This window comes from Trichomycterus rosablanca, chromosome 5, assembly GCF_030014385.1.
Source record: "Trichomycterus rosablanca isolate fTriRos1 chromosome 5, fTriRos1.hap1, whole genome shotgun sequence".
Lineage (NCBI taxonomy): Eukaryota > Metazoa > Chordata > Actinopteri > Siluriformes > Trichomycteridae > Trichomycterus > Trichomycterus rosablanca.
In genome coordinates, this window is record NC_085992.1 from 49151770 (window position 1) to 49164025 (window position 12256).

The following is a 12256-nucleotide window of genomic DNA, read 5'->3' on the forward strand; positions in this document are numbered from 1 at the left end:
TTTAGAATGTACACTACTCTATAAAAAGAATTATTAAGAGCATGAAAAACTAAAAGAAATATGGTAAAATGAGGGTAATAGCAAAAATCTCGAGCTCAATCATAGGCACAAGAAAAAAGAAAAGTTTTTAACCTGGATTTAAACATTTCTACATTTGCGGACCATCTAATATCTCCTGGCAGTCTGTTCCAGTTATATGCAGCCCAACAGCTAAATGCTGCTTCACCATGTTTAGTTTGGACTCTGGGCTCAACTAGCTGACCTGAGTCCATGGATCTAAGAGATCTACTGGGTTTATAATCTCTAAACATTTCTGAGATGTATTCTGGGCCGAGTAGAAGCACTTTAAATTCTATTCTGTAACTAACTGGAAGCCAGTGTAGAGATTTTAGAACTGGAGTGATGTGCTCAGTTCTCTTCGTCTTAGTTAAAACTCTAGCAGCAGCGTTCTGAATGAGCTGTAACTGTTTAATGGTCTTTTTGGGAAGTCCAGTTAAGAGACCATTACAATAGTCCACCCTACTGGAGATAAAAGCATGGATCAGCTTCTCTAGGTCTTGTTGGCACATTAGACCCTTGATTTTGGCTATATTTCTAAGATGGTAGAAGGCTGTTTTGGTGATGGTTTTAATATGGCTGGTGAATGTGAGATCTGAGTCTATTAGAACGCCAAGATTTCGGACTTGGTCTTTGGTTTTTAGAGCCCGGGAACTGAGGTGTTCACTGACACTAATCCTCTTCTCTTTGCTGCCAAACACGACAATCTCTGTTTTGTCTTTATTTAACTGTAAAAAATTCTGGCTCATCTTGTTATTGATGTCCTCCAGACACTGACACAGTGAATCTATTTGGCTGTAATCATCTGGTGAGAGAGCCAGATATATCTGTGTGTCATCTGCGTAACTATGGTAATCAATGTTGTTAGCCTGTAGCATTTGGCCTAATGGCAGCATATAAAGATTGAACAGAAGAGGTCCGAGAACTGATCCCTGGGGGATTCCACATGTCATAGCCACCCTGTCAGATTCACAGCTGCCAATAGTGACGAAGTAACTCCGGTCTTCTAAGTAAGACCTGAACCAATTAAGGACTGTTTCGGAAAGTCCAACACAGTTTTCCAACCTGTCCAGCAATATTCTATGATCTACAGTGTCAAAGGCAGCACTAAGATCCAGTAAAACCAGAACTGATATTTTACCCCAGTCAGTATTCAGCCGTAGATCATTTAACACTTTTATGAGAGCCGTTTCAGTGCTGTGGTGAGCTCGAAAACCTGACTGAAATTTGTCAAAATAACCACTGGAATTCAAAAAACTGCTGACTTGATTGTAAACCACTTTCTCAATGATCTTAGCTATGAAAGGAAGATTTGAGACCGGCCTGTAGTTGTTTAACACAGACGCATCCAGAGTTCTCTTTTTTAGGAGTGGCTTAATGGCAGCTGTTTTCAGTGACTTTGGGAAAACGCCTGATTCTAGTGAGCCATTAACTATTTGTTGCAAATCAGTTTTTACAGAGTTAAAAATAGTTTTAAAAAATTCAGATGGCAGTATGTCGAGACAACATGTCGATGATTTAAGATGCTGTACTGTTTTCTCCAGAGTGAAGAACCCAAATCTTCATTAACCACTTTCGGCAATTTGCTTTCATAACTTATCAGGTAGAATAAAATAAGTCCTGATTGGTAATGTTCAAAAGCTTAACCTTGATATAATGCAGTTTACAGAAATGAACATGTATTTAGAATTGAACAGTGCTGTTCCCATAGGTAAACATTTTGGTGGAGCATGAGCAGGTGCTCCAGTGGATTCTGAACCTGCTGCAGCTTGCTTATCCTGCCAGCCAGAGTGCGGCATGGGGATGAGTGGTAGACTGCACTCATTACCTCGTTGGGTCACTGTGAATACAGGATGATGTCCTTTGGGCTCATAAATGCCCCCATTAACTTACACCAGTTCATCAATGAAGTAATTCATGAAGCACTGTGGCATTACATGTTCATCTACATTGATGGCCTTCGTATATGTGGTAAGAATCTAGTCCCAGTTCTTTGCCAGCTCTGTGGCCTTACTAGGATTAGTTGTTTCCATCTAGGAGTGCCCTTGCTTCATCTCAGTTTGGCTGGCTTAGTGCTTCCTGGGCTTCACCAACTTCTTAAAGAACATTAGTACCATTGTGGCACCACTAACTGCCCTAACCTGCAGGAAATTGGGTAGCTGTCCAAGCTGCTGCATAACTTGCACCGTAGAGCGTCCATCCCTTTCTGTGTGGAGTTTGCATGTTCTCCTTGTGTCTGCATGGGTTTTCTCCCATTAGTCCAAGACATGCTGTCAGTTTAACTGGAAATAGTAAAATTGCCCTTGGTGTGTCTGTTTGCCCTGTGATGGACTGGGGAACTGGCTAGGGTGCTTCCTACATTTTGTCCAGTGAATTGTACCCACTGCTACACTGAGTTGGATTAAGTGGTGGTAAAACAGATAATGAATGTATAAATTAATTCATGAAATAATATCTTTACATACTATTAAATACAGCTGTGTTCATTGACAGCCTGCCGGATGTACCAACTCTGAACACCTAGAATTTATATTCCACACAAGTTTAGATAAAATAGCATCAGTTTAAGTTAAATTAATAAAAGACGAAAATGTTGCTCTACAAAGTATAATGACCAACTGGATGACCATCTCACTGGATACAGTGGTAGATAATAAACAAGCTCCAGTTGGTTCAATATTCAGCATCGCTCCACCTCGAAATTGAACCCAAGACCTTCTTACTGTGAGGCAATAGTGCTATCCACAGAGCCACCCTAAAACAGTGTTAACCATGCAAAGTGATTAGGCCAATGGTAGCACATTGGCTAAGGTCCTCGACTTGTAATGGAAAGGTTCAAATCCCACCACTATTGCCATTGTTGGACCCTTAAACCTCAATTGCTCAAATTTTATTCTGTCACAATTGTAAGGTTTTTTTTTTTGGATAAATGCTTATGTAAACAATTAAGCACTTCAATATTATTTTACTATTTTCACGTAACTCCCAAACTATATAGGACAGTGTGTGGATACTTGGCTTTGTTTTAAATCATTGCCCTCCTCTCATCCATTGGAAACTCAGCTGTAGTTTTATGTGCTTAGTGAACTAGTGATCAGAAACACAGGAACCAAAAATGGATTTAAAACACATTAGGTCAAACACAGTAGCCTAACAAGACACCTTTAAAAAGAAGAATAAATCCAGATTAAAACAAGCTTTTGTTCTCTGTTAAAACGTCTTGCAAGAAACGGATGAGAAATGTAATGTTGATTAACAGGACAAGTAACATTCATACATTACATGTGTCACACCTTATTTGTAGCTAACAAATGCTAACCTCACTCTATGATTGGCAGAGTATTAACAACTGAAAAAAAATATTTGTCCTAAAAATAAGGTTTAATAACTCAAGAACCCAACCCTATCAAGTAAAGTTCAATAATTAAAATTATAAACCACCTCCATTCTCACAAGTTGAATGTGCTCAGTATGGAACAATGGGGCAGGAACGTTCATCGCTGATAAAAAAAAAGGGTGTGTCCTAGTGACTATAAAAACACAAGTTACAGCTTTATGTCCCGAACACTTCATCGGCTTTAGCACAGAGATCTGATCACCAGACAACTTCTCCACACTAAACATGAGCGCACTGGAACCTGAGAAAGGTAAGTTATGCCAAGCTTCAGCATTTAATCATTAAATAATCTTAAAATATAACACTTCAAATATACGTTTCAAACACAGCATTTATAGGTTATATATAAACAATAAACTAAATGGTTACATTCATTCAAGGTAACTTAGTATGAATGGATTTTAGCAAAGATATGATTTTTTGGTTTGATGCAGCAATTAATAACTAGAAAGTGCAAACTATAAGATGTCTGTTACAGTGAAAAACATTTTTATATTTACATGATTATTCATACCTATCAAAACAAGAGACAACAAATTCAGTAGCATTATTTAATTGTGTACGTCCACACAGCTTTAGCCTCTTCAGCTTCTTTAAGTGTCAGATTTTGTATTAAGTGCAGTACTGTTAAACAATAATATAAGTACACTTATATACTGTTTACGGATATTATTGTTTTAACAAAACCACGTGCCACAATTATTGGCACCCTTGCAGTTTTCTACATAACAGCAAGGAAACGAAGGGAACATTTAAATCACACATCGGATCTTAATGAACTAAAGATTTACATTTTTGGCATTTAGTGTGCGTTTTTATCCAAAGCGACTTACGGTACTTTGCCAGTATACAGTCTAAGCAATTGAGGGTTAAGGGCCTAACAGTGCAAACCTGGTTGTGATGGAGCTTGAGCCAGCAACCTTTCGAATACTAATCTAGTACCCTAACCATTAGGCTACAACTGTCCTTAAAGATTCAAGTTGAAAATCTTTACTAACATAAATTGTTACCAAAAATCATAGTAAAAACTGAAATCACTGATCCAATTTGTATGGATTTCATCATTGCAACTCATTTTGCTTGTATACACTCCTGACAACGTCTGAGCATGCTCCTTATGAGTACTCCTTGGTGATCTAAAGCTGTACAGTTCTGGGTTGTGAGCACATATCCCATTAGATGATAGAACCAGCATACCAGCAGCCCACTAAGGGTAATTTTGTAGAGCTCTGTTCTCCTCGCACGAAGGAACAGACACTGGTGGCCCTGTCCAACTAAAATTGGCTGAAGGTATCAGCTCATACTATCAGTAGTTACAAGGAAGGATAAGGAGAAAGTAACTGGGGTCACCACCTGCGAAACCATTTCCCTTTTTGGGGGGTTGTCTTGGGGTTTGTCTTACCAAAGCAGGTAAAACTGACAGTTGCTCATAATTGCTTATGCTTTATAACTGGACAGATTGAAACCCTATTTAATTCACTTGGTGGTGCGAATTAAATGTCATACTGTGACGATAAAGCAGTGTGAGCAGTGTATATAAATACACATTTAACTATCTAAATAAATTAAATTGTACTGATTGCTAAGCAGTACATATTCAACTATGGCATAACTGATGTAAAACTGCCATGTGAAGCAAACTTTATTTACTAAATAAAACTGGGAAGGATAAAAACAATTCAAGGTTCTATAAACAGACTTTCATGCAATTGATCAATTGCTTATTCTTTGACAGTTCCTTTGAGTGAGGAGTGTACAAGTGAACTGAGGATCGTCCTGGTGGGAAAGACTGGAGTTGGAAAAAGTGCCACAGGAAACACCATCCTGAGAAAAGAAGCATTTAACTCTGAGCTGTCATGTGCCTCTGTGACCGCTTACTGTGAAAAAGACAGAGGGATTGTTAATGGTCGAAGAGTTGCTGTTATTGATACTCCAGGCCTTTTCGACACCAATTCAACAAAAGAGAAAATAGTGGAAGAGATCAAGTCATGCATATTTCTGTGTGCACCAGGACCTCATGTGTTCTTAGTGGTTCTGCAACTTGGCAGATTTACACAAGAAGAGGTGGATACTGTGGAGATCATTCAACAGATATTTGGTGAAGATTCCTCACAACACACCATGGTGCTATTTACACATGGAGAAAGGTTAAAGAAAGGCAAGAAGAACATTCATCAATTTGTGCAAGAAAGTCCTAAATTAATGAAAATTATTCAGCTCATCAGAGGACGATACCACGTATTCAACAACGACAATGAGGATCCAACACAAGTTATCGAGTTGTTTGAACTGATAGATAAACTGGTTATTGGTAATGGTGGACAACACTACACAAACAATCTTCTGCAGGAAGCTGAGAAAATGATTAGAGAGGAACAAGAACGACTTCAAAGGGAAAATCAACTGGACGCCAAGCAAGCAAGAGAGGAAGCAGAACGAAGCAGCACATACATGAAAGCTGCAACTGGTGTTGGGATAGCTACTGCAGTCGCTGGTGTAGCTGCAGCTGCTGCTGTTAAAGGATACTGCACAATACAGTAAAAAATAAATACAGACTGACCATCAAGTAAATTGGAATATAATTATTAAGAACTATACTTAAGACTTGGGCAAACCTATAGAACTTATAAAACCATCTTAAGTTAAAGTTAAAACAGGAAAGACACTGAAAAAAGACATTTGATGAATAAAATGTGTATGTTTACATGTGTGTGTGTGTGTGTGTGTGTGTATGTGTGTGTGTTTGTGTGTGTGTGTTGTGTGTGTGAAGGGGTATTTGTGTCTGGCGATGAGTGTTTCCCTGTAAAACTGGATCCTGCCACGACCTACTGTGCTTTACAGTGCTGGGATAGTTAATATATCTGGTGCTAATAAAATGAGTAATATTATCTTAATTTCAGGGGTATCCAATGTTATCACAAAGAGCTAATCTGGCTTCATGGAAAATAGTCACAATTCCACTTCTTTAATCAATTGTTCTTGGATTCATTTACTGCAGTGACTATATAGAAAATGTATTAATGTAAGTTTTAATTTCTATATACTCAAAACACTAAAAAGTGTATTTCTTGTGGTCATAATGATATCAAAATAAAATTAAAAGCATGCTTATTCAAAAAGAAAATTCTTCGTTAAATATAATTGTGATGCTATCTTTTTAATTGCTAAATATTATGAATTAATAGAGCTGTATCAAAAACAGCCTTTTTTTCCTTGTCACCCAAATTACTCATTGCCCTGTGTTCTACCAACTGAATAGTTGTGGGTCGATTTCCGGCTCTGCCATCAGCCACTGTTGGGCCTGTGAGCCTTAAAGCCTCTTGACTAGTACAAATAAAGGAATTGCATCAGCTCAAGATTATCTTATTATTTAATCTAATTGTGTATCATTTTTATTTGTCACACCTTTTAGTGTGAGATCATTAACAACAGCTCTGATTCTGTTCTGGGTCCAAAATTATTTTGAAGTTTCTTTGTTCCCGCTTCATCACTGCCCCATTACCGACAGGGGATGAATGGTAGACTGCATTCATCTTCTCTTCGGGTCAATACAAATACAGGGTGATGTCCTTCGGGCTCATGAATGCCCCAGCCAACTTATACCAGTTCATAAATGAAGTAATTCAGGAGGCACTGTGGCATTACATGTTCATCTACATTGATGACATTTGTATACGTGGTAGGAATCTAGTTGAGCGTGTGGCACCTGTTGCGACACATTTTGCAAATGCTTCTTTACGTCATTCTTGAGAAGTCCTAGTTTCATGCCAGCTTTGTGGCCTTCTTGGGCTTAATTGTTTTCAGTTTGTTTATGGATCCAGCCAAAACCAAGACCATCTAGGACAGGGGTCGTCCGCAGGGACCATGTGAGTCGTCCACATGTTCTAAACAGCACTAGTGACCATAGAGCTCCGTCTAAAAATTATATTTGCGTTGCTGATAACACTTGCATTGATGTAAATTTGAAAATAACAATAGTGCATATAACATTTCAAGAATAAAAATGTTGTATGTTCATATGAGTGCTGATCTGGTCTGGGTGCAGAGTTTTATATCATGTGCATATCGCTGAGACAAGCGAGGTACGCATGCGCAGCTATGCATGTGGAGCGAGATTTGGGTTTTACCCCAAAAAATAATAATGAAAACATGTCAGAAAAGCAAAAAAAACCTTAATATTTTCACAAGGATTGAGAGGAAAAGTGTATGTTTCTTTCGCGGAGCGACTGGCGATGGTAGAGAGCTGCACAATGTGGAGAGTGGCTTCAGCACGTGTCACAGAAACGTCTATTTAAATCGTAGCTTTAAAAAAAAATTATTAGCTGATGATTTGTACAAACATGGGACGAGTTTATGATTTGTTCTAAAACCTTACAAAGTTAGTGATAAGTACAAACAGGACATTATTTGAAGATGTGACTTAATGATTTCCTGAAAATGCTATAGAAGTCATAATTTGTGGAAAAAAAATGGTGTGACTGATCAAAATGCTACAAATCTGCTCACTCATACAAAACTTTCAGGAACAATTTTTACAAAAATATCAGAGATGTAATGACTCTGACTTTCAAATATTGAAACTGATTGAGATTAACATAAATAAATAATGTTACATGTTTAAATATATCTGTGTTTCCTACTATGCATATATTGTTAATAATTATTGTGAAGAATGATTAACATGTGATCAGACTCTTCACATATGGGAATATTTATTATTATCATTATTAATTATAAAAATATCATTAATGGGACAGTGGTAGCCTAGTGGGTAAAACTTTGGGCTTTCAACCAGAAGATTGGCAGTTCAAATCCAGGCTCTGCTATGCAGCCACTGTTGGGTCCTTGAGCAAGGCCCTTAACCCTGTCTGCTCCAGGGGCGCCATATGATGGCTAACGCTGCGCTCTGACCCCAGCTTCCAACACCAGCTGGGATATGCGAAGAAAGAATTTCATTGTACTGTACACCTGTATATGTATATATGACAAATAAAGTATATCTTCTTCTTCTTCTAAAGATGAACCATGCAACTTTATGGTATTCAGGAAGTTTGTACCCTACAAGTAGCCATGATGTAGGAGTTTTGTTGCTCCACCTCAGTTAAGGTCGAAAATGTTGCTCTACAAAGTATAATGACCAACTGGATGACCATCTCACTGGATACAGTGGTAGATAATAAACAAGCTCCAGTTGGTTCAATATTTAGCATCACTCCACCTCAGAATTGAACCTAGAACCTTCTTACTGTTAGGCAACAGTGCTATCCACAGAGCCACCCTACAGCAGTGTTAACCAAGCAAAGTAATGGTAGTGGTAGGGCAATGGTAGCACAGTGGCTAATGTCCTTGACTTGTAATGGAAAGGTTCAAATCCCACCACCAGGGGAAGAAAAAATTCCAGATTAAAAGAAGCTTTTGTTCTCTGATAAAACATCTCACAAGAAACAGATGAGAAATGTAATGTTGATTAACAGGACAAGTAACATACATGTGGCACTCCTTATTTGTAGCTAACAAATGCTAACCTCAGCCTGTGATTGGCAGAGTATTAACAACTGAAAAAAATATTCTTCCTAAAATGAGGTTAAATAACTCAAGAAGTAACAATGCAAATTATACACCGCCTCCCTTCTTACAAGTTGAATGTGCTCAGTATGGAACAATGGGGCAGGAATGTTCACGGCTAATAAAAAAAGCTGTGTGTGTCCTAGTGACTGTAAAAACACAAGTTACAGCTTCATGTACTGAACACTTCACCGGCTTTAGCACAGAGATCTGATCACCAGACAACTTCTCCACACTAAACATGAGTGCACTGGAACCTGAGAAATGTGAGTAATGCCAAGCTTCAGCATTTAATCATTAAATAATTTTAAAATATAACACTTTAAATATATGTTTTGAACAAAACATTTAGAGGTTATATATAAATATTAAATAATTGTTAACATTTATTAAAGTAACTTAGTATGAATGCAGCAATGCAGTGGGGCATGTGTTTACCACCACACAGGAACTAAATTATAATTTTCAATAACAATAGATTTTAGCAAATAATTTTTTTGTAAAACATTTGATGCAGCAATTAATACCAAGCAGATTGAATTATAAGATGTCTATTCAAGTGAACAGATAGACAGATCTGAATCACAGCACTGGTGTGCTAGCGGAATATCCCACTGCACCTCCTTGGTGCCTGCTGATCTACTGTATATTCTGACCAAATAACAAAAAAGTTCTAATATGGTAGACAGAAGTGGAGCAGCAAGTGGAATTTTTTCGTCCAGTTTTTCAACTATGCAATTTTGGGTTTGTCAGTGACAATTTAACAGTTGATCCAATTGAGACAGCTAAGCAGTACACATTTATCCATGTCATAATAGATGTAAAACTCTTGTAATTAAGCAAACTATTTTTTTAAGAAAACTGTAACTGAGAAACTTTAAACAGGCTACTTTAATGCAATTTGTTTAACTGCTTTTCCTTTGACAGTTCAGAATGAGGAGAGTACAAGTGAATTGAGGATCGTCCTGTTGGGGCAGACTGGAGTTGGAAAAAGTGCCACAGGAAACACCATCCTGGGAAAAGAAGAATTTAACTCTGAGATCTCATGTGCCTCTGTGACCACAGACTGTGATAAAGCCAGAGGGATTGTTAATGGCAAAAGAGTTGCTGTTATTGATACTCCAGGCTTTTTTAACACCAATGAAAGTAATAGTGAAATAGTGGAAAAGATCAAGTCATGCATATTTCTGTGTGCACCAGGACCTCATGTGTTTTTTGTGGTTCTGCAACTTGGGAGATTTACACAAGAAGAGGTGGATACTGTGAAGATCATTCAACAGATATTTGGTGAAGCTTCCTCACAATATACCATGGTGCTATTTACACATGGAGATCGGTTAAATAAAAGCAAGAAGAACATTCATGAATGTGTGCGTGAAAATTCTGAATTAAAGAAAATTATTCAGGTCATCAAAGGACGATACCACGTATTCAACAACGATGATGAGGATCCAACACAAGTTAGAGAGTTGTTTGAACTGATAGATAAACTGGTTATTGGTAATGGTGGACAACACTACACAAACAATCTTCTGCAGGAAGCTGAGGAAATTATTAGAAAGGAACAAGAACGACTTCAAAGGGAAAGTCAACTGGACGCCAAGCAAGCGAGAGAAAAAGCAGAACGAAGCAGCACATACCTGAAAGCTGCAACTGGTGTTGGGATAACTACTGCAGTCGCTGGTGTAGCTGCAGCTGCTGCTGTTAAAGGATACTGCACAATACAGTAATAAATAAATACAGACTGACTATCAAGTGTATTGGAACAAGATTATTAAGATAAACTATACTTAAGCAAACCTACAGAACCTATAGAACCATCAAGTTAAAGTAAAAACAGGAAAGACACTGAAAAGAGGCATTTAATGTATAAAATACGTGTGTGTGTGTGTGTGTGTGTGAGAGAGAGAGAGAGAGAGAGAGAGAGAGAGAGAGAGAGAGAGAGAGAGAGTTGTATTTGTGAGGGGGTTGATCATGGTACAAGTATTTTTGATAAACTTATGACCTTGGATTCAGATGCATGTTTATTTTTCCCTATTTTCTGAGTATATCTAGCATGTTGGAATAAGATTATGGACTAAAATAATAAAGTATATCTAGCAGGTAAACATAATCCATATAATTCATAGATACATTAATAGATACTCTGACTTAACATAAACCATAAAACCATCTCAAAACAATCTCATAAACCAGGGGTATTCAACTAAAATTTAAAGAGGTCCAGTTAGAGAAAATTTCTTGAAGCAAAGGTCCGGAATATATATATATAATATATATATATACTGTATATATCTGTATATATATATATATATATATATATATATTATATATATATATATATATATATATATATATATTAGGGATGCATCGATACCATTTTTTCCCAACCGAGTACGAGTACAAGTACATGTATTTTTGTACTCGCCGATACCGATACCTATTTAGAATGATGCAATCTGGAGCATTATGGAATAGTGTAGTTTTTAGTGTAAAATAGTGCAGTGGAACAGTTGCTTGGGTTGCCATCACTAATTGTAAAAAAAAAAAAAAACACCGCACAGACATAATTGAGAAAGCTTCTGACAAGCTAACGTTAACGTTCATTAATAAACGCACATAATTAACGTTGTGCACATCATACATGCGATGCGATTCTGCTGATTGAAATATTTACTTTAAAAAGATAATACAGTCGGATCCCATCTGAGCCGATTCTATCAGCACATACATTCGTGGTTCACCTCGGTAAATCGTAAACGACTCTGAGTCGGCTCCCGCTCTGTGGTAATAACCAGTATAATTAAGCCTGAGCTTTATAAGGTAAGCGAGTCACACAGAATGTTCTGTAGTATTTGGTGTTTATTTACAACCGCAACATTCATTATAACAGTAACACGGAGAGATGACTGAGGCTGCGCTTAAAATGAGTCGACTCCTGAATCACTTGTATCGACACTGTGAACAGAGTATTGAACAAAAACACGTCCTATAACAGCGGTCGCTGCTTTTGTAACCGGTTTATCTTCACTGTTAGCTCTATTTTGAAGGTTTTTTTTTTGTCAAACAGAACTAAATAACATTAAACGTGCGTGTGAGCCTGGTCAGTGAGAATAATTCAATGTCTCCCGTGGGTAAAAAATGAATTGCTTTAGTTTTAGAAGTAAAAAAAAATCTCGTAATGTCACGCCCCCCCGGTCAGGCACTGCCGCCCCACAGGTTGAAAATCCCTGCGTT

The 12256-nt window shown here is 37.5% G+C and overlaps 1 protein-coding gene across 1 annotated transcript; it reads left to right on the forward strand.

Annotated features, from left to right (window-relative positions):
• The first annotated feature begins 3679 nt into the window (after positions 1-3679).
• LOC134315311 (GTPase IMAP family member 8-like) lies at positions 3680-10749 on the forward strand. The gene is made up of 3 exons (XM_062996400.1): positions 3680-3704; positions 5190-5808; positions 9969-10749. The coding sequence occupies exons 1-3, from the start codon at positions 3680-3682 to the stop codon at positions 10747-10749; spliced, it is 1425 nt and encodes a 474-aa protein (XP_062852470.1).
• The last annotated feature ends 1507 nt before the right edge of the window (positions 10750-12256 follow it).